At 49.7% G+C, this 23,493-nt stretch overlaps 1 protein-coding gene across 1 annotated transcript in view; it reads right to left on the reverse strand.

Moving 5' to 3' along the window:
• Positions 1-23,493, reverse strand: part of PRAG1 (PEAK1 related, kinase-activating pseudokinase 1) — a 47,188-nt gene that overhangs the window by 1,442 nt on the left and 22,253 nt on the right. Inside the window, exons 3-4 of the mRNA XM_040643329.1 lie at positions 21,312-21,466; positions 9,321-10,078 (exon numbers count right to left, since the gene is read on the reverse strand). Of these exons, the coding sequence (XP_040499263.1) occupies positions 9,321-10,078; positions 21,312-21,466 (913 nt within the window). The remainder of the gene's footprint in view (positions 1-9,320; positions 10,079-21,311; positions 21,467-23,493) is intronic.

Consider the following 23,493-nt stretch of genomic DNA (forward strand, 5'->3'; position numbering starts at 1 on the left):
TTTTTTTTTTTTTTTTTAAGATTTTATTTATTTATGTGACAGAGAGACAGCCAGGGAGAGAGGGAACACAAGCAGGGGGAGTGGGAGAGGAAGAAGCAGGCTCCCAGCGGAGGAGCCCGATGTGGGACTCGATCCCGGAACGCCAGGATCACGCCCTGAGCCAAAGGCAGACGCTTAACGACTGCGCCACCCAGGTGCCCCTCAGCCCCTGCTTTTGCCTCATCACCTTTCCTTTTGGCTCTTAACCCCGCTCACGCCTCTCTAAATGGCCCCATTCAAGTTTCTTCATTTGAACCATCTGGGGTGGATTCTGCTTCAGCCAGGCCTCTGACCAGTACAACTGGCAAGCAGCTTCAGCACGCTGGAAATGATCCGGAACAGTGGGGTTGAATTCTGAACCTCTGCTGGGCTCACAGTTGAGTCTGGGTTCTTTCTAAGAGCCTGCTGGGTGGGGAGGGGAGCAGGGGAGGTCAAGTGGTGGCCATGCGCCCCAGGCCCAGGGGCCTGCTGCCCTCAGAAGTGTGAGATACGGACACCTCAAGTGGTCTTGAAGCCACTGCTCAGAGGCTTAGATGCAATTCAACGCCCCAAGATACTAACGTGCTCAGGCACTCTGCGATAAAAGAGGTTTGCTAATGACTCAAACCCCAATTGTTTTTTTAAATGAGGGATTTTTTTGTTTGTTTTTTTAAAAATAGCCTTTTGACTAGAGGGTGAAGTGATCCCATGAGGAGGCAGCGAAGCCAGAGTGCAGGCTTCGCTCTGTTGGCAGAACTGTCCCCAGGCCCTGGCGCTGAGCCAGAAGTGGACATAGTTGCAGGAAGAAACGGGGGACCTGGGGACGAGGGGGAGGCCAGAGTGGGCAATGACAGCCGCAGTCTTTCATATTTAGATTTTATACATATATATTACATTCATGTATGACAGTCGTTTGTACCATTTCCCAGGGGGAGGAGACGTTGCCCAGGCAAGGTAGGGCGCGGGGGCGGGTCTGGGGTCGGGCAGGGAAGCGGGCGGCTAAAGTGCGGGGCCAGGCGCTGCGCTCACAGAAGCTGCAGGAGCTTCAGGGACTGTAAGAGGGCTCCCGGCTCTGCGGACGCCAGATACTGGCAGCACAGCCAGTCCTCCAGCTCCACCCCGCGCCTGCGGTCCACCGCCCTCTCGGCAAACTTCATCATCATCAGGGCGCGCTTCATGTCGATCCAGTTGTGCAGTGTGCCGCACAGCACCTCCTCCGACGTGCCCGGCTGCTCCACCAGCTCCCGCCGCGGCCCCCACAGCAGGCACTGCAGCACCCGCTTGGCCTCGCCAATGCGGATGCGCTTGATGGGGTCGGCCTCCAGCAGCAGGTGCGCGAGCTGCTGCAGGCCCGGCGAGTAGAGGGACAGGGCGGGCAGCGGGGGCAGGTCTTCCTGCCGGTAGTCCTGCTCCCGCAGCTGCGCGCGCACCTCGAACGGGTTGGGCTGGTGGAGCAGCTCGTAAATGAGGATGCCCGTTTGGAACTCATCGAACTTGCGGTACTGGGAGGCCGATACGATCTCGGGGGCCAGCCGGGCCTGGCTCTTTTTCTGCTGCAGGTTGGCGGTGCCACCCGGCTTCTGTTTGGCCTTCAGGAAGTTGCTGATGATGAGCCGGGGCAGGTACTTCTCTCGGGCGCTTCCTGGCAGGCGGGCAGCCGAGGGACCGGGAGTGACACCGGCGGGGGAGCGGGGCGGGCAAGGAGAGGAGCAGCAGCCGGGAAGGGGATGCGGCAGTGGCGGCGGCACTGAGACAGGGGGAGCGGGCGTGGCAGAGGCGGGGCCGGGGGAGGCCTGCGGGGCGCAGTGCACCAGCAGCAGGTTCTCCAGGCACAGGTCCCGGTGGATGATGCCGTGCTCCTTCAGATGCTCTAGCCCGTTGCAGAGCTGCAGAAGCAGGAAGCACACGCGCCGCTCGTAAGCCTCAGGTTCCGACTGATGGCTGGTGGCTGAGTCCCGCACGAAGTCAGAGGCCGTCTGGTGGGGCACCTCTGGGGTGATGACCACCACGCAGTCCTGCTCCTGGGCAGGGGGGTGTGAGGGCAGTGCAGGCAGAGAGTCCTTGGGTGCGTCCGGAGAGGTGAGCATGCTGGAGGGCACCGAAGCCACGAAGTGGCCGCAGTCCTGCTGGATGTTGAAATGCACGGGCACAGAAGGGCTGCAGTACGAGGCTGTCTTGGGCTCAGGGGTTTTGCAGATCTGCGGGGAAAAGGCAAAGTGAGGTCAAGAATGGACTCCATCAACCTGCTCAACAAATGGTGTTGGGACGTTTTGGTATCCATCTGCAAAAAGGTGAGCTGAGACCTTATTCACACCGTACACACAGATTACCTCAAAAGGGATCACAGGGACTTCGGTGTATGAGCCAAACATGCACATTTTAAAAGAAAACACAGGGAGCTTTGAGACTTTGGGTTGGGCAAAGAGTTGTCAGATACCTCCCCGTCCACAAAAGAAAAAAGTAGATAATGATCAAAGTTCTTCTTTTTTGCTTCTAAAGATACCATTAAGAAAAAGAAAAGACAAGTCATAGGCTGGAGAAAATACTTACAAAATACATAGCTGATACATGATTTTCTAAATAAAATGGAACAAAAAATTCTTACAACTCAATAATTAGGAGATAAGTTACCCAATTAAAGACAGCAAAAGATATTAATAGGCATTGTACCAAAGACCTATGTAAATGGTCATAGGCACCCGAAGGGGTGCTCATTAGGGAGATGCAGGTCCAAGCCACATGGAGGTTCTAGTGGACGCCCGCTAGAACGTCTATAACAAGAATGATGGACAATAACAAGTGTCTGGAAGGATGCAGAGAAATGGGAACCCTCCCACATTGCTGGTGGAGTGGAAAATGGTGCCATCACTTTGGAACAGGGTTTGGCAATTTCTTTAAAAGTTAAACATAAAGGTGCCTGGGTGGCTCCTTGGTTAAGCACCGACTCTTGATTTTTGGCTCAGGATGTGGTCTCAGGGTCCTGGGATGGAGCCCCTCATCAGGCTCCGTGCTCAGCGGGGAGTCTGCTTGTGATTCTTTCTCTCCCTCAGCACTCCCCCCCAATTGCTCACTCTCTCTCTCAAATAAATAAAGAAATCTTAAAAAAAAAAAAAAAGGTGAAACATGAAATGACTACACAACCCAGGAGGAATGGGGTTCCTGCAGAGCGACGTGCAGGGTGGCACCCAGGTACCAGCAGGAAGACATCCTTCTGCCCATGGTGTGGGCCGGACAAATTCTCAGGAAGTCAGACCGGAGTTTACACAGGCTGTCAGCCTGACTCCCCATCCCTTGCACCCGAAGGCAGCCACCTGACAGCGGATATGTCCAACCACGGGGGACGCTCCCTTCTTGGGGAATCTCAGGGACAGAAGCAGGCCCCTCAAGGACGTGGCCAAGTTCCCTCAGGCTGCCCCAGTTTCTAGATCCAGGTAAATATGCAAGGCCTGCGCGCCGCCATGGCCTGCAGGGCCAGCCGGTGTTACTGGCAGTGCTGGATGGAAGCCACACGCTGTCCTCCGAGGGTGAGTCACAGAGCCGAAAGAGAACAGACACTCTCCAGGGTTAGGGATGCCCAAGTGCCCAGGGCACCCTCAGAACTGAAGGGAGGAATAAACCAGCCGGTGATCTCAAGCTCCTCTGGGGAATCCCCACGACCACCCCTCCCCTGCCTCCCGACATCGTCTCGTCCGCATGACAGCACCAGCCCCCCGTGCCTCTGGAGCACCGCTAATCCTCCTGCAGCTGCCCCAGCTGGAGAGTCTCCAGCAGACATAATGGCCCTGGGTCAGGCCTCGATTTCCCTGCAAGTACGTGAAAGGGACAGAAGACAGCCGGTGGGCTCCTCTCTCCCAAGAATACAGTGCAGCCTCGGCCACGCTTTACGGAAAGGTAAGCATGGGTGTGCAGTCCTGCAGAGAAAGGCCTCGCCTCTACCGTTACCATACCAGCCTACAGACGGCCCAGAATCACCCTCCGGGTGGCTGCCTTGCCACACACGAGGCATCCAGCCGTGTCTGTGCAGCGCCACGTGCTAACAGGGGACGTTTTCAGGAGTTCTGTTGCAAGCATCTTCTCGCAGAGGTTGATTTAGGCTGCAGCTATCCAAACCTTCTCAGCATAAGGGAGTCCAGCCTCTGAGGAAACTTTTAAACACGATGGGGGGGGGGGCAGGTAACACATTAATTTAGTAATCCATTACAGAAGTGAAACAGAAATAAAATGGCAGCACATTTTCTCCCAGACACTGCTCCCTATTAACACTAACAGGAATGATTCTGGAACACATGGCGGGGGGGGGCATTGTTGCAGACTCCTGGTTCTAGCCCACCCAACTGTATCTGGATTTTAAATGGCAGTCTTCTGAAACACTATTGAAGGAAGGGAGGGGCGCCTGGGTGGCTCAGCTGGTTGAGCGTCTGCCTTCGGCTCAGGTCATGATGCCTGGGGTCGAGCCCCGTGTCCTTTTCCCTCTGTCCCTCCCTGCTGCTCGTTCTCTCTCTCTCTCTCAAATAAATAAATACATAAAATCTTAAAAAACAAAAAGCAAAACAAAAAACGAAAGGGAATTTGCAGCCCTCAAAAAGTGGTCTCGCATCTCGATCCCAACCACTGTGTACAGACCTGTCTGCCGTGCCAGCCGGGGCTACGTGGGCAACGCGCTGCTGTGGTCAGGGTCACTCTCCTCCCGTGAGAGCTTCTCAGCCACCACAGACCCCAGCCTAACTCTTGCATGTGTGAGGCACTGGGGCCTACTAAGCGTTTTTCACGCAGTGTCTCGTTCCATCTCAGACAACCCGAGGAGGAAGGAGCCACTACGGAAGAGGAAACAGAGGCTCCAAGGGGTTAAATTATTTGCCCTAGATTGTACCAGTGAGAGGTGTTCCGGGGCCCAAAAGTATGGGCTTGGGCGTGAAAAAGACCTTGGCTTAACTCCGAACTCTGCAAACACTGGCAAGTGACAATCGATTCTTGCTGTTTGCAGTGGTCTGTTCTATCAAGTAGCCCACAAACACGTTACGAGTGAATGCTGACCCGTCGCTCCTAAGGGAAACGGCCAAGGCGAAGTTCTTACAAGCGTCTGGTCACAACATTTTACCAACGGGCCCGTGCAGAACCTTGCTTTGTGCGTGTTTCTGTTTAAAGACGCGTTAGCAGCAGACACTGCGGATTCACGGCCAGCACTGTAACTCAGGACTGAACGCAGTTTACTTAACGCTCTTGCAGACACACATCACAGCCTTCTGGCACTCAGGAATGNCAGACAGGACTGCAGCGCTCGGCCTGGTCATTTTCAACAGTGAAATCATCAACACGAAGCACAAACGTGAAGAACGAGGCAGTAAAGAGACCACAACAAGGACACTCGTTCACGGATGAGTGCTGAGACAGGAAGCCAGAGCCTTGCCTTGTCACACCCGGGCTGGGAGTTCATACCACGGGTGACACAAATTTCCTCCTACTCTGTGCGTGCAGTGACCACAAAAAATGATTTGGGGTTACACATAAATTTTAGAGAGTGGATTCAAAAATACGGAATCCACAAATAATGAGGATCAACCCGATGTGTCCCAGTCTGGTTTCTCCTCTGCAATCAGGGCCGTGATCCAGGTCCCTGCTCCCAGGGCCACTGTGAGCCGTCCATGACACGACGCAGGTGTGGCTCTCAGCATAGTGACTGGCCCACGGTGAGCACGCCCTGGGAAAGGTTGCTATGGTGATTGCTCTGCAGGTCTGGCTGGAGCCATGTGGTGAGGCAATCCCGAGCCAGCTTGTGGGTTATTGTACAAACCTGGAGGGTGCAGCTGGCCAGGGCCTGGGAAGTGTTTCCAAGGATCCCTTTTCTCAAGGGTATCAAAAGCCTGGGCCCAGCAAACACCACTGACAGTTTGCACAGATGTGTGAATGAAGGAGGTGAGTAAATGGCAATGGGGGCTGGATGCATTTCAAAATCGGGGACCTAGTCCTCTGCTAGGACCCGCAGCTTCCTCACTGCCCCGCGTCCGAGAGTCAGCACAGTACAAAGGTGGGGGGGGGCATGGGCGGCTGCCCCCTGACATCCTTTTTTACCATGCGGCAGGGTGGGTGTGGGCAGAGGAAGGGGCGCAGGGGTGGGGAGCCTTCTTCTCCACCCTCATCCCCTCCACTTCATTTTCAGGGAGTTTGTGCTTGGGTTTTAGTGCAAGACCACACAAACCTTTGGTTCAGCTCAAATTTCAAACGCTTTGCTGAGCCAAGTCTCACTTTAAACTTCGGAGCCACAGCCTCATTCGTGGTGAAAAATCTGGGCGAAGTCACGTTTGTTAAATAAAGAAGGCCCAGCTGGCTTAACACAGGTCCCTAATTACCGAACTGGAGTTCGAGCTGACTGAGGAATAAAGCCTCCCCGAAAACTCACACACAGCTGATGATTTCTTCTTTTTCCCCTACCACGTATTCCCGGAGCAGGGCTGCAAGAGCTGGCTTTAATCTCCCGGCTGCGGCAGGGCGCCGAGCTCGTAAACGGAGGGCCCGGCATTTCATGGGAGCAGGTGCGAGCCTGCTTTTGCTAATGGGGACTCGCCAGCAAGGCTCCTGCGTACCAGGCACAGATGAAGTGAGCCCCGCAACAGGGCGGCGGCGGCGCGGGAGGGGGGACCGCTTGGTCCCGCGGATTCCAGGTGACTGTGTTCCGTCTAGACTGCAGCGCTAATGAAGTGGGAGAGCTGCACGTGGGAAACGAGGTTCCAAAAGCCCCCACCCCACAATTACCAGGCCAGGCGCACTTGCAAATTGATACTGTTGTTCCCTAGACTCTGGATATTTGAAGCTCTTCTCCGAATTTCCTTTTCGTACATGACATAGATAGTCCCTGGGCTGCCAAGTCTCGGGCAAAGTCAAACAGGACACCCAGGGAATGTCTTCCTTAGAGGGCCAGGGCCTAGCTTCTCGTTTCCTTATGGTTTACATTTCTAATGAATGGGGAGGAATGCCCGTTTCTCACCTCCTCTGGGAAAGCTGGATTTTCTGCATTGTTCTTCAGAGAACGTGGCTAACTCTGCAGTATTACAGGAGGTCCTAGATCCAAGCTGCACATGACAAGCACTTAGAAATACAAAAACCATGGGGGTGCCTGGGTGGCTCAGTCTGCCTTCGGCTCAGGTCATGATCTCAGGGTCCTGGGGTGGAGCCTCGTATTGGGCTCCTGTTTCTCCCTCTTCCTCTGCCTGCCACTCCCCCTGCTTGTGCTCTCTCTCACTCTCTCTCTGTCAAATAAATAAATAAAATATTAAAAAAAATAAGATGAAAATGAACTTATTAAAAATATATATATATAAAAACCAGACCCCTTTGTCCCGAGGTTCTGATCCGGTGGAAGAGGTTGTGCCAGGCAGCCCCTGGGTTCTTGCAGCAGGGTCACATCACGGTCTAGCCAGTGGCAAGAGGCAGTAAGCCTGTTCCACCAGGTTCTTTGCTCCTCAAAATGAAGAGGCACTGAATGAGCCCAGATTCAGCCTCAGGAGACAGGTGACAGGGGCCTATGCCCTTTGACCCCAGGGAGGGGTCACCTCCTCAGGTTTCCCGGGGCTGGCAAGAGCAAAGCACCCCCTCCAGGCACCTCCCTGCCTCAGCCTTCCAGGAGCTCACATGTACGGCCCTTTCACCCTTTCACTGGCTGGGATCTGGGCCGACAGGATAACAAGGCTTCTCACGTTCAGCTCACCGAGCGTCCACTCACTTCCCCTCGACTGGATACGGCACCATCCTAACAGGAAGGGAAACACTGGGATTGTTTCTTTTTTGCTTTAACTGGTGTTGGGGAGTGGCAGGGCAGGATCGCTTATCAAGAATGTAGCTGCTGCGTTTAGATAAAAAGAGACCACGAGATTCAAGAAATGCACAGACTCTCCCCCAAGACGCTGGCGTTTGCCTCCATCTAGTGCCTGCCATCTTGGCCACACCTGCCTCGTCTTTGGGGGCCTTGATTTCTGGACCATCAGCTGGATCCTCCTTGTAGCCGTACAGCCCCCACCACCCTGTTTTTCCCTAAGAAGTCAGCAAATAATTAAATATAGCCCCCTGAACATATAAATCAGAGGTTACCCATCTGTCTTTTAGGGTGGTGTCACCAAGTTCTTCAGAGAAAAAGCTCAAAGTAAAGTCACTGCCATTTTCCTTGGCCAATAATCGTAATATTAACAAACAAACAAACAACAACTCTCCACTGGTAAGCAGGAAGCTATGCTTCCTCCCCAGACCATTTCATGTTAGTTCACTATCTGCATTTCTTTCTAACTGGAAATTAAAGAATATCTGGGGACAGGTGATAGCAGAAAAGAGCTCAGCGTTTCCCTCCTTGCTCCCCACAAAGGCTTCCATTTACAGAAGAGCTCCAGAACCACTAGGTATTCAAGGGATGCCAAAAAAGATGAGAGAAGGGGCTGCCTGGAAGAACCAGAGTGTGTGTCAGAGACCAGAGTGGCCAGAGGGGTGTAGACAGCCCGGCCAGCTTGCTGACAGCCGCATCCTGAGACAACAATGGGGGGTGGTAGCAACAGCCCTGATCCAGTGGCAAAGATTCAAGAGCTGTGTCACCTTGGGCTTGTCACCTAACTTCTCTGAACTTCCTTTTTCTTAACCAACAGGGTGGTAGCAGAGGTGTTGCAGGCAAAACAAAGCAGCATTCACTTCCATCTCAGCCACCGGCTAGCTGTGGGCAGACTACTTAATCCTTCTCTGATTCCCCATCTGGAAAAACCATCTGCAGTGTGACGCTATGAGGTTGTGGAGTGAATACACCTGAGAGGCCTGTTGCATAGCAAATGCTTCATCTATGCAATTACTCTTATTGCTCAAGATGATGCTTAGGTCTAGCACTCTCCAGCTCTAACATGTGCAGAACAATATCTTCATTGGCTATCTCCCTTCCTAGATTATAAGCTCCATAGGAGCCTTATGTTCATCTCTATCTACTCAGATCTTTACAAAATACCTGGCATGCGGTAGGCACTCTGTAAAAATCTGATGAATAAATGAACTCTCGGCTGCCTTAAAAAGACAACTTGTTTCCCTAATCCAACTAGATCACATAGGCAGAGGAGAATGTTACATTCCCACTACAAATCTCCCTGCACTGTACCGTGTCCTGGGCCAGACTGAGGGAGAAATCGGTGAGCACTAAGTGTTGGCAGGAAGCTCAGGCTTCAAGCCTGAACCTGCAGCCCGGACAGGTGAGAGGCCTTGCTCGAGCTGCAGCCTAGTCACATCCAGGGCCAGCCTGCTGCAGTGCAGAATGGAAGCACAGGGGGTGGGGTGGTACCTACTTTCACAGCGTAGGTGCTGCCGGGGTCCTCAGAGCAGGTGGCACAGTAATAGATGGCATCCCCAGAGTCACAACAGGGCTTGTTACAAGTCAGTTTGAAGAGTGACCAGTTATTCTCGTTGAAGTGCAGCTCCTTTTTCTGGCCGCCCATGAAGAGGTCCTCGCACTTGGCCACGAGGCGGACCAGGGACTGGGCATAGAGCCCCCCAAGCTTGGCATAGGTGCCCTCCTTGCTGCTGATGCTGCTCAGCAGGCTGTGGAGCTGAAGCTGGGTGCTGCTGGTGGACGCCTGGCTGGACACGCTCAGCTGGGAGGACGAGGCCGAAGGGACCCCTTTGCACTGGAGGCTGGGGCTCCCGCGGCCACTCTTGCTGCCCGCCAGCCCTGGTATTGGCACCCAGTGGCCGTTGCCTTTGAATGTTTTCTCCAGGGGCTCAGAAGAGGAGAAGATAGGATGATGGCGGCTCCCAGGGCTTGAGGAGTAGCTGAAGCGGGGCTCTTCGTGGGCACAGACGTTGGTTTCTGAGTGGCTGAGGTTCAGCTTGGGACTCGCTGTTCTTGGCTTGGGGGAGCCTTGGGTCCAGAAGAAGCCATCGGGTGAAGAGGCTGCCCGGCTCACTAACTTCTTCTGGGGGAGAGGTGGGGGTTGTAGGGGGCCACTGGGGGACACATCCTCAATGGAGCCAGAAGGGAATGGAACAGGAGCAAAGAGCTTCTTCCCACTGCTGGTGGGCGAGTGTGCTGGCTCGGACGAAGGGCCTGAAATTGAGAAATAGCAACAATCAGGCTAGAGGCCAAGGCCACTCAATTCTGGGGCCCTGCCGTCAAAGCAATTTATTTTATTTGTATCTATTTCTCAGAGACAACAAATGTACAACGAACAAAATTCAAAATGCAGAAAAGGTGTATGGTGCCAACGAAGTGTTCCTCCTTCCCTGTCCCTTAGCACCCAGTCCCCCTCATCGGAGGAAACCACTGCTGGCAATTTCCAGGGATCCTTCTGGGGACTTGCCAAACAACAGATCAGATGTACAGATCTATCCAATTCTTTTTAACAGTGATCCCATAATATATCACCCTATGCACGTATCATAATTTAACTGATCCCCTCGTGACGGACACCTGGGTTGTTTACCAACATTTTGCAAGCAATGCCTACAACGGCAACAGCAAACCTGAATGTGTGCTTTCAGTGGATTTTTTAAAAGTTAACAGAGGTTAATAGAGAGTACAATTTACCTATAGCAACCCCCCCTTTTTAGTGTGTACTTCTTTGAGTTTTGACAAACACCCTGGTGCCTTGGGGGGCAGGGCAGACCCAGAAATGTCTTAGAAGGAGGAGGTACGTGACTTTATAAATGAAGAAATAGATCTCAAGAGAAAGCAAGTCTTTCCTAGACCCCCAATTCCCATAGTGGGGCACATGGATGCTGACCCTGGTGGGGGACAGGGTGGAGGAAACTCCATCACGGCCTCAGCCCCCTCCCCCACCCCCAGAGCATGGGGATGTTCAGACACATCACAGACGGTGAGCTGGAGCCGGTCTAGACCAGACGAAAGCCGCACTTCACTCTTTATATCAGCCTAGAAAACGGGTTTCACCATGAAACAAGAGCTCAGGTAAAAACATGCAGGGAAAATGGCACAACCACTGGGCACAGGAAAGGGCAAACTGAAACAGTCTCTCACTCTCAGAACTGACTGGAGGATGTCCCCACTATTTTGATAGCAGCTTTTAGGGTGGTAACAGAAGCACTCACTGTATTCATAGGTCGTAAAATGCCTCCTAGAATCCCGAAGGTTAAAATGTGAGAGAACTATGGGTCTTACATTCGAGGAAGGCACCAGGGACACGTGCCCCTCGTGGAGTTCCCCAAGCCATGTCATCCTATGGGCAGGGCACGCGGTGTCTCTCTGCACCTCTCCCCACCTGAGCAGAATGACCGGAATGCAGGAGCTACAACAAACACACAGGCCCCAGGCACACAGTGAAAGGCCCCCAAGGAAGCAAACTGTGAGTTCTGCGTCGAGGCACACCATCTTTCTAGGTCTGCTCCTGCAGAGTTAACTGCTTTCTCTGCCCACGCTGAGTCCCCCTCTGCGTTCTCTAACCAAAGTGGGGACAGAAGGGGCCCCCGAGGAACAAGCACGGGCACTGGGCCCCTCAGATCAGCACTGGGCTTCCTTACTCAGGACATTCCATAGGGAGGAGGGTCCCTCTCGGGAGCAAGGTGAATGCACAGGTCATCAGGGCTCCTCCAGCCCCGGGCAGAGCGGGTGCTGACATTTGTGCCATAGCTTCACTGATGAGAGTAGCATCAGGTTGCTGACAGCAGGGGCCTCCCATCCAGGCCAAGCCCAGATGCAAAGCTCGCAGCATGGTCAAGTGGCTGCATGCAGCTTGACGAACACAGGAGCCGGGAACCGACAGGTTCGCGCAGAGAGAAGCCTGCGTGGCACAGCAAGGCGGTCGGACCCCACACCAACACCTTCCCTGCCTCTACTATCTCTCTTCCCAGACCCCGGAGAAAGCACAGTGCTTCTCTCGCTCCCACATCTGCACTAGGCGAGCACTCTCGCTGCCCCGTGGCTTATCAAGATCACAGGCCGTTTTCCTTCCCGCCTCACCCTGCGCTGCTAATGACAGGCAGGGCACCTGCCAGCAAGGCTGAAGGAGAGTTTATACCCTTCCAGGAGGCCAGGTTGATTATAAACCAAGCAGCACTGGCACGGTCAGGCCAGCCAACTCTACACACCCGTGTAGGCTCCCCTCACAGTCAGAAGGGGGGCAAGCGAGAGCCAGGCAGCCAGAGGACGGGAGACCCTGATCGCAGCTGATCTCAGCAGGTTCTGGAAGGTCCCCTACCCCACACTCTCCAGGAAGAAACCTTTCTCCTCTCAAGGGTGCAGTCAGCAGTGGGGGCGGCTGAAGGCTAGGGCTGCGCACTCACTTCCTCTCTGTCGTCCCTCTAGCAGAGGCTGAGAAAGCAGGGGGAGGATCCCTCGCTAGCTCCTGGACTGAAAAACGGAACAGCAAGACCCCTTAAATATGGGGCTCTCAAAGGACACTAAGCCTCAGCCACCAAGGAGCCAGGTGGTGAGGAAGAGGGCAGCCAGGAGGAAACAGGTCCGTGTCCTGGCCTTTCTGCACTCTGGACGGCGGAACACGTCGAGGCGTCTGATTCTCCATTTGTCACCGACAGACAGAAGAGGTGGGGGGACGAGGGGAGGCAGGGGAGTGTGATCCGAGTCGCTGGTCAATGCTTTAATCCGTGTCTCCAGTGACAGGGACAGCCTGCCTACGGTGAGGACTCCTTCTGGTCCCCAGTCCCGCTGGCCGGGGTGTGTCTGACAAGTCAGTTTCTGGCCGAGTCGCCGCTTTAAGCCTATTTCCCCATCTTTGGCGGTTTGCCTTCCCTGCCCTCCCTGTACAGCTCTCCAGGACACCCCCATCACAGCCTTTTCTGCCTCAACTGTGGTCTGAGGGCAGACAGCAGGGCCAGCCCCGAGCTCGCTGTTGCCCTCACCCGGCTGAGTTCCCTCCTCTAAAAACTTACCTGATGGCGTCACAGTGAAAGTCCCTTCCGGCAGGAAGAGTCTATCATTTTGGCCACTTGCTCCATTTTCAACCCCTCCCAACATGCATTTGGTCTCAAAGCTCCCCCTGAAATAAAATACCTCTAGCTCCCCTACCTCTAGTCCCCTCAGCTGCCCCTGGGGTCAACTTTTCAATCTGTAAGGATAGCAGGAATCTTTAAAAAAAAAAAAAAGTCTGTAACACTTCTTTTTCCCTAGATTCATAAAGAGAATCAAGAGGTTCTGCTTTCCCACCAAAAATAACTTGTGTGTTCAGGCAGTTGGGAAGGAAGTGAGTTTCTCCCTGACCCTCTGGGTGTTCTCTTGCTCTCCCGTGGGAACTGTGTTAGTCAGCGCCTTTGATCACATCTACAGGTAAACCCGGCAAGGAGCACTGGGTGTTAGGTGGAAAACGGTTCATTTTTCTTTGTTTCTTAGATGCTCCGTGTTTGTCACCCAACAAAGCACGTACTGATCAGAGGATGGCACTGCCCCCCAGTGCTGCCTGACCACACACATCCCCAGCAGGGCGGCTATAGTTCCCAAACCACATCCAAGGAAGTGAGGCTCCCCCGAAATGTGCACCTTCCCATATAATTGGGCATTACGTACACATATGGTGATTTTGAGGTAAAAAAAAAAATGGCCTAATTCTGTAAAAGGCACAATCACCTTCCAAACTGAGGCATCCTTCTTAACCTAAGGTTTTCCTCTTCCCTTTCCTTTCCTCTCCTTTCCCTTTCTTTCTTGCTTTCTTTTTCTTTCCTTCCTCCCTTCCTTTCCTTCCTTCCTTTCTTTTTAACTTACAGTTTCTTAATGTTTTTCTCCAGATTTGGAACCACAGCTAGTGACAAGACCATACTTCACTCTGAGAGCCCCCGGCTGCCTCAGGACCACATAACAGCCCAGCTGGTAGTTTTCCCAGGGCTACTCCGAAAGAGATGTCAACCTGTGGCCCTTCTCGATGAAACTGTGATTCCTCCACCATGACACAAGCAGTACCTACTTGCTATGGGACCAGAGGGCACCCCTAAAGACCCACTCTGATTCCGCCAGTTTCTTCGCTCTTTCATGGGGGAACCTCCTCATGAACGTGGCTGTAGGCAACATAGCAGCCAGATTCTTACTTACAGCTGACCCTTAAAAAACATGGGGTCAGAATGAATGGGTCCACTTATATGTGTTTTTTTTTTTTTACATAAATACAGTACAGTGCTGTACATGTATTTTCTCTCCCTTATGATTTTCTTTCTCTAGCTTGCTTTATTGTAAGAATGCAGTATATAATACCTACAGCATACAAAATATGTGTTAGTTGACTCTTCATGTTATCAGGCTTCTGGTCAACAGCAGGCTATTAGTAGTTTATGTTTCTGGGGAATCAAAAATTATATGTGGATTTTGACTGTGCAGGGGTCCTATGCTTTTGCCAAGGTCAACTGTATTTGCAACAGCTGCCACACTCCGCATTTAGAAGAGCCAGAAAGAAGAGGGGACAGAAACCTAAAATAGTTGCAAAAGCCACAGGCAAACCACTGGTTCAGGAAACTGTGCCTTAAAAAAAGTCCTGGAAAAACTTTGGCCAACAGCCCGTATTCTCAGGACTCAGATTCAATAGCAAAGAGAAGAATTCAAATATATCCTGGTTTTATGCTGGTGTTAGATCACCCTGTTTCCAAATTCTGGCTTACAGCTAAGAGTGTAAAAAAAGGGGAGAATGGAAAATACTTTCCTGCGAAGTTTGCCTCCGTCATAGTTACATCATTGGTAGGTTTTTAAATGACTTTTCGTACTAATCGGGCCAGAGAGCTCCAAACCCCCATTCCTGTTTTTCTTCCAATTTCTAATTCTGCATATAAAGCCAGCAGCCAGCTATAGACTAGAACACTCCTGCATCTCTGTAATGTGTGTGTTTCAGAGGAGAGAAAGTGTTTCTGGTGGGGAAGCTACACATCACGTACGGGGCCCTGGGTGGGATCCTAAAAAGACCAAGGGGAAGGTATACTGGTTTGGTGCCATTATATTTAGAAAGCAGAGAAGAAATCGGGATTTCAGCGGTTGGAATAAACAGCTTAAAGCCAAGGCAGAAATGTAGGCCAGAAGTTCAAACGTAGTACTGCGATGTTTTCTTTATTATACAGTCCTCTCTTCTTGCTGGGTTTTAATAGGTACCTTCATTGTTCTCTTCAGCCAAAATGAGAGGTAAGCTTAAGGAGGAAGTGGTCAGTCCAGTTTTGAGCTGTGTGAATGAGCCCGTCTGGCTCCCCCCGCGCACAGCGCTGCCTCCCGACAGCAGCTAGCCAGAAAAAATGTGGAGGCCAAGGGGCAGAGTCAGGGCCAGGAGGACCCAAGCTCCAAATTCTTAGCTTTTGGCTCTGGCTGCTCTCCAACTGCAGGTGAGGTAAAGCAAACTGAATTTTCTTTTGTTTGAAAAACCTGGGGGTGTTCCATGGATCACTGTTTAAAATGAGGATATAGATTGTATGGATGGAAACGGCTGCGTAGACCTATCCATTCATTCAGCTCATGTTTCCTGATCACCTACTACATGCGAGGCATAGGGAACAAAACAGAGCGTCCAAACCTCTCCTACGGCCTGTGGCCTCCTTCAAACAAAGCCATCTATGCGGGCACCTTGCCAACGGCACACAGAAGTGGTACTCTGGCAGGTTTCTGCCGAACCCCTCTTCCCACCCTGTAGACGTGAAGTGGGTGGCGGAGGGGAGGGTCCAGCCTCACGTGTAGCTTTTTCCTCCAAGGAAAAATTGGCAACCTCTTGTTTAGTCACGCAATCAGACAGGCTCAACTCTAAATGTTTAAAAAAAAAAAAAAAAGCAGCCAAGTACCCCTTCAAAAAGAACCCTTGCTTTCCTGAGAAGGTAAATGTGGTCTGAAAATGGAAGCACATTATTAACATTTTACCACTGGCAGGAAAATGTGGCACTCGTGAGGAGTCTCTCTGGAACACTTAACCATCCCAAGAAACAATAAGCAAGATGGGAATGCAATTTACATGCAAAAGAGGAGAAGCCCAGTCTCAGTTTGGAAACTGGCTTATGGCAAACATTCCATGCCCACCGCCTCAGCGTGGCCCCAGAATCCTGCACTTTCCATCCCCTGTGAGAACACAGTATCAGTAGGGGTCTTCTTTCCAAATGAACAGTAAAATTACCCGTTAGTTCAAAGCACTTTCCCATCCTGTTGATGGAGGCGTGCATTGACATTTTACGGGACCATTTGGGAACATCTATTTAAAATGCATATGTTTTGACATATCAATTCCACTTCTTCTAAGAATTTATCTTACAGATATGCTCACCAAATTATCTTAGTGTGTCATGGGATCTTACTGGAGACTGGTACTGAAAATCACCTAACTATGCATTGTTGAGAGAGGGGTTTAACTGCTTTCCACAATGACAAAATACGCAGCATTAACAAAAACGAGATCAATTCAAAGGTTCTGATTTGAAAGACTTCAAGATATATTAAGTACAAAAATGTGTTGAATTGAGGTTTATGACATTTTAAATACCGATAAAAGGGGAGACTGGGTGGCTCAGTCAGTCAAGCGTCTGCCTTCAGCTCAGGTCATGATCTCAGGGTCCTGGGACCAAGTCCCACATCAGGCCCTCTGCTTGGCGGGGAGCCTGCTTCTCCCTCTCCCCCTGCCTGCAGCTCCCCCTGCTTGTGCTCTTTCTCTCATGCTGTCAAATAAATAAATAAAATCTTTTAAAAAATAAAAAAAAATAAATACGGATAAAAATTTCTGAGAGGATATAGAAAAATGCGCTCAAAAGGTGTCAAAGGTGGGAGCGCATTTAGAGGGCATCGGATGACTTCGACTTTTCATTTCATATCTTTCCCCATCATGTGAATTATTATCAGAGACATGTACTGATTTTACTGAAGTAATAATAAATATTTAAAAATTCAGTTTAAAGGGAATAGTTTAAGGTAAAGCTTCACTTTTGTGATATTGTGAGGGCTCAGGCCACAGACATTCTTAAAAATGAGTACCTCTTCCTTTAGGATTGCTTCTTCATCCTTCACGAATCAATCTCCCAGAACAGACCCCATGACTCAGTCTGTCTCCACAGGGGTGGCCTAACCGTGTTAGAGCCAAACACCAAATGGAATATATTAGACCAAACCCACCAACTGAGGATCAAGTGCTCTGACAGCCTGTTTGATAGTCAGAACACACTATTTTCAGCTAGGGAGTTTTAGATGCCTTTTTCAGGGCCACCTTTTCTTCTTATAGAATCTGCTCAGTGAAGGTCAGGCTGTCACTCCTGACTGATGTCTGATCTTTGTGGACTTACTGTCTCTCCTCTGGACAGATCCGCCCTCCCCTCCCCACCCACTTCCTGGCTCGATTTCTCCCCCTGGCACTTCAGCCGTCGGACACCCTGGCTACCTTAGCCCTTTACCTTTCTCCTTGTCCATCTCTCCCCACTGGAACGTGAAAGGAGGAACTGGGCATTGTCTGTCACTGCTGAATGTTCAACATCTAATATTGTACCCGGCACAAGGTTTGGATTCAACAGATACCTATCAAATCAATGACTGAACTAATGTATATATTTAAAAAATCCTCTTGGGGGGAGGATGCCTGGGTGGCTCAGTGGGCTAAGTGGCTGCCTTCAGCTCAGGTCATGATCTCAGGGTCCTGGGATCGAGCCCCACATCAGGCTTCCGGCTCAACAGGGGGGAGTTTGCTTCTTCCTCTCCCTCTGCCCCCGCCCCCGCTCCCGTTCATCTGCTCTCGTGTGCACGCTCCCCCTCTCTCAAATAAATAAATAAAATCTTTAAAAAAAATGCCTCTTGGCATTATGACTGAGGAGAAGAAGCTGACTACTGTCAAGATATTTCATGAATCTGGCTACACCTCTGGACCACTAGCCACGAACACTGACCTGGTTCATACCTTCCTGTGAATTCGTACCTATGTTCACTGTGTGGCCAGACCTCTTCCCTACTGCTGGTGCCAACAGCTTCCGTTCAACAGAGCACTTTCTCGTCTCCTGTACTGTGGGCACCTGGCATCCAGGGTGGTTGTTACACTGTGGCACTGAATTTTAACGTTATCCTAAGTCAAAGGGGAAAACGATCTTAATGTGACATTAGGTTCACTTACATAAAAGGAACCATTTAAAGCATGGGTGTCTGCTGATGACCTTGGTAGTGATCATTCAGCGGAAGCTGTGTCGCACAGCTATTCACTGCAGATCACCTCTTGGCAGCAGTCACAGATCTGTCCTGACGCATGCAGTCTGTCCCTCCCAAACCAAGCATAAACCAAACAACTGCTTCTATGGATTCTTCCTTCCACTGAGCTGACTCACTGTTCACTTGAATTGCCCGCATGGACAAATGGGATAACAGATGTGCTCTGAGGGGTATGGCATGCGATACAAGCATAAAGAAGTGAAGTTAATATTGATATAAAGAGGATAGTTTGTAAATATAAAATTTAGGCACACTGGTTTTTAAAATGCAACAAAGTTATAAATTTCAATTATGTTTGTTTTTCTTACAAAAAAAATGTTTAAGACTTATTTCTTTATTTGAAAGAGGGGGAGAGAGAGAGAGAGAGAGAGAGAGAACGTGGGTGCACACATGCATGAGGGAGAGAGGCAGAAAGAGAGGGAGAGAGAAAGTTCTGCAGACTCCGCACTAATTGCAGAGCCCGACGCGGGGCTCAGTCTCACGACCCTAAGATCAGGACCTGAGCCGAAACCAAAAGTTGGACACTTAACTGACTGCGTCACCCAGGTGCCCCTTTTCTTATAAAATTTAAAACTTTTTTTTTCTTGCCACAAAACCCAAATAGTAGAAAACTAACTTTAACCACTAACCCTGATAAGCGTCCAAGAAATTTACACAAACTACTGTTACGATACACTTGAGAATTATTTTGTCCTCAGTTCACTCTGGACGGCCTCTTCTGCATATACAAAAAGTCCGTGAAATGCATCTCTTTTCATTAGTGAATTCTTACTGACAAAACAAATAGTCTCGTGCTATCTTTTGACTTAACATATAGTATTAGAGAAGTAGACGCTACATTCCGGTCTCCAGGAAATTTAGCTTGAACTGACTCTCCCTCTCTTATTCAGATCCACTCTCTCAGCTTCAGTACTAGGTACAAATAGTCACAAAAGGCATGATGGATACATATTTCAATATGATTTTTACAAGGTAAAAGCAAGTAAGAATTCATGGGACAGAAGGGTTCCTCCCATTTCGTGACCAGCGTGGTTCTCCATAGTCTCCGGATTCGTGTTTAACAGATGTGACAAAGGGAGGCTGGACAAAGAAAATATGACCCGGGGTACAGAGTCATAAGCAGGAGCAGTAGCTGGAAATGGTTCACTCTGAGGACCCAGAGCCTGCTAACAAGGTTTATACTTTTTGTTGATCTAGGAATCCGAATTTTGAAGTGCATTCCCATTGAATAACTGGCTCATGATAAAGGCAGAACCACGAAAATATATTCATTTTACTTAGAAAACGTCTGAGTTAGGTGGCACCATCGTACTCCTGAATCCCCAGTGGCTCTGTTATTTTCCACTTCCACACACCGGTTTTGAGAGCTTTGTACAATCCAGCCTCTACCTTCCCACCAACCTCCGGTCCCATTTTCGCCTTCCCTGCTTCCACTGAAGTGTGTCGGTCCTACCCTTTTCCCAGCGTGCCCTGCTAACCCTGCCTTGGCTCCTCCTTTGTGTTTTCACAACCTGCAGAGCCCTTTCCTCCCTTCTACCTCCTCAATTCTAACCACACTTGAGACGTGAGCTGAAGTGCTATCTTCTCCCAATGCCTTCCCTGAACCCTTCCTCAGTCCTCATTGATTCCTTTCTCTTCTGGAAGCCTTGATAAACATTCATGTTCTGGGAAGCCCAATCTCCTAGCTTAGACCAGCCACCCATGTGTCACGTGTTTTAGGCTTGTCTTCCTAGCTGGACCTGAAGAGTCCTGAGAGCAAACATGATTTGCTGGTTCTGACTAGCCAAGTGCCCAGACAGTTAGGTAGAATTCTCATTAACATGAGCTGGCTGGTAGCCAGTGGGGCTCCATGGTACAGTGCTCCCTCAGAACTGGTCACAATCCCCGAGAGAGCATGTCAGGGCACAGAGTCCAATGGTTCAAGTGCCCAGCCCAACCCTCTGAGGAATAACCCACCTCATTGAATTTTTGCACAATTGGATGGGAAAAGGGAAAAGATGTAAGCCCAGGAAAATCTGCCAAGAAAGAAAGCCCTCCTTTGCTACATGCCACCCCAATCAAGACTAAGAGATTTCCCGTTTTGAAGTCTGAGCTGTCAGAAGGTTCCCATAAGAACACGCCACAGACTGACAGACATATGCTCTAGACTTAGCAGTACTCATCTTTCCCATAGAAATGTGTTGGTGATTATGATTTTATGACAGAAGCCTCGACTCCAAAATTGCCTACCGGGAAGAAATATTTCCATAGGAGTGAGAAAGGTCGTCATGTTAGTACATGTCAAAGCCAAACATGCTAAAGCGAGTTTAAGAGAAATGCAGGAGAAGACACACAGGCACACAAAGAATGTTGAAGTGGTGAGAGGTTTTAATACTACCCATCACATAGGGCGCCTGGGTGGCACAGTTGTTAAGCGTCTGCCTTCGGCTCAGGGCGTGATCCCGGAGTCTGGGATCGAGCCCCACATCAGGCTCCTCTGCTGGGAGCCTGCTTCTCCCTCTCCCACTCCCCCTCCCTCTCTCGCTGGCTGTCTTTCTCTCTGTCAAATAAATAAATAAAATCTTTAAAAAATAATAATAATAATAATACTACCCATCACAACTACGGAAACACAAGAGTTCCTTCTCAGGAATGTGCCCAGTCAGGACATACCCACATAGTACGCCTTAGAGCTTTCTCCAGGGACTGGGATGGCTGGTAGTCTCATGAAGCCTCCGTGCTTTATTTCAACCAACATTTATATAAGCAGCTGCTGTGTCCAAGTAAGTGTGTGCATGTATGCACACGTGTGCACACTCATGCACATGAAGGAGGGGACAAGATGGGGGCGAGGGAGAGAGAGAAACATGGAGGGTAAAAACCTCAGGTTGGCGGAACCTAATCCCACAAGAACCAATCCCGAGGACGGAAATGGAGAACGGACCTATATATAAATGGCTCATCACCCCAGGAATCTGTGGACACACTGTGCGTCAGTGGAAAGGGCAATGCGGGATGAGATGCCTCATCATGTATCCAACAGGGAATTAACGCCAATGGCTCCTCGGTGGAGTCTACCTCATGGGGAAAGCAGGACCAAGATGGTAGGTCTAGCTCAGCCATTCCAAATCCTGGCCGTGAGCCCAGGGCTGGCCTCCCAGACTCGGGAGAATCTAAACCTCCCCGTCAAGGTCAAGTCTGTTACCTCCATCGCTGCAGGTCCTGGAGTCCGAGGCCAGGCTGTCCGTGGAACCCGTGGTGAAGCTGACGTGGACCCTGCAGGGCGGGCTGAGGCTCTCCGCAGAGCCCTGGCTCACTTTTTCCAAATCAGAGCTGCTCTTGTTCATCTTTAAAAGGTGCCTGGAAAATGTAAGAACAAACAATAAAAGCAATTAATTTGGTTTACATTCAAAAGCCAGGTGATGTATCATGAACCTACTATGCTCCCAAAGCCTGAACAGTACCAGCAGGTTTTGAAAAAGTGATTTTGGGAAGAGAGAACGGGCACTCTTTTGAAACCTTATGCACATGAACGGTAGGAAATTTCTCAAGTGTGGTTAGGAGTGAGTCTATGAAATTTAGACAGATGCCAAAATCATGATTTGGGAGGAATTGCCTTCATATTCTGACCCTGTTGGCCAAAACGTTTACGTCACCTATTATACACTGTATAACATCTCTATGAAGAAAAACACGAACATTATCATACGAGTCAATGTATAGAGATAAACAGAGATTGGGTAGCTTTTGCAAGATCACAGGACAAGTGAATTGCAAATCAGGACTAAAAAGGTGGGATTTCTTTTTGCCTGGTACTCTCTTGACAGAGCTTCAAAGGGTCTAGGTTGCTCCTTGGAATTAAGGAAAACTTTATATCAATTTAACCAGACTTCTAGTGTAATGCTCAGAAACATGTTAACATAACCCTTCTTCCTGAAGTACAGAATCCGCCCTTAGGCTTTCTATGAAATCTTGCTGCATTTCTAAGACAACCCTTACCAACCTATCAGGGACCGGAATACCAAGTTCAAGAGAAAAATCACTTGCCTTGGAGAAAACACTGCCATTACCAGGTAGAGCGGTTAGCTTATTGATTTCTCCTTCCCTTTTTCCAAGGACTACATGAATATTCACTCCGACCTGACATTTTCGCCACAAAGTGAGGCAGACCACAATCAATCTAGCTCTCTCTCCCTGTTCGTGGTAACCCAGATTTGTCTGCACTGATATTTCCTGATGACAGTCCTGTTCCCACCGCAGCAGATCTATATCTCGATATCTGCCGTAGGAAATATGCAATGCAGTATTGATCTGGCATCAGAACTGCTTCATTTAATGCACATGACCTTATGGGCAAGAATTTATCGATTGTTCTTTCTGTTCAACATCGCCAGGCCCTGTATTGGTCTTTGCAGTCACGGGGATCCTGTGCTGATTACCAGAAAAGTTTAGAGAAAGTTTGTTAGCCACCATGAAAATACTCTTTAGGAACACGTCCTTCTCCTCACCCCCAATTCTTAGAACCACATTAAAAAAATATTTTACAGCTGTCCAGTGTAAGTTGTGACCGGGAGGCAAGGTTATGACTAATACTACTCCTTACATTTTAATGTCACCGTAGGGCTCTGGAAATATCAGATCCTTAGGAAGTGCTGTAGCAATAGATTATCTTTATTTTACCCTCTGGCAAAATAAAATCATATAAAGTTTTAAAAAATATTTTCATTCTCATCAGGTCCATCAATCATGGCTTTTGCAGATAAAGCCTGGATATGCAGTTGTGAGTAATGACAACTCCTCGATCTAGGAGAGAAGCCAGCTCTGTGGCAATGCAACTACCCAGCCCCTCCGAAGTGGCCTCTGGAGTCTCTTGGTCCTCAGGCCCAGAAAACGGCCAAGGGAGAAATTCCAGCACCAGAGCTGCTGAGCTGGCAGAGCGCCCCATTCTGTAAACCTACAAAAACACTGAATGAAATGTATATAAACAGATAAAACTAAAAAATATGTAAATATGTGTTTGTGTGAGTACACACACACACACACACACACACATGCTTGGATATATGTCCTTGAGCAATGTTACTCATATCACTAGTAGTGAATGAATGGCTAAGTCAATTTAGTGAGTCATGGCAATTTACCAGCAGTTTATTTTAACAAAATATGCTGTTATGTGACCGGAAAATATGAAAATATTATAGTAAGGATTTTTGAATCATTGTTTTGTGAAACTTTTGTTTCACGTGTGTGCTCGTTGGATCATGATAGTAAATGTATTTCTTATTGTGGGTCATTGTTAAAAAAAGGCTAAAAATCATTGCTCTGGAACAGGGGTTAACAAACATTTCCTTAAAGGGCCTGGTGGGCGACATTTTATTTTATTTTAT

The sequence above is a fragment of the Ursus maritimus genome, unplaced genomic scaffold (assembly GCF_017311325.1).
Source record: "Ursus maritimus isolate PB19 unplaced genomic scaffold, ASM1731132v1 scaffold_28, whole genome shotgun sequence".
Classification (NCBI taxonomy): domain Eukaryota; kingdom Metazoa; phylum Chordata; class Mammalia; order Carnivora; family Ursidae; genus Ursus; species Ursus maritimus.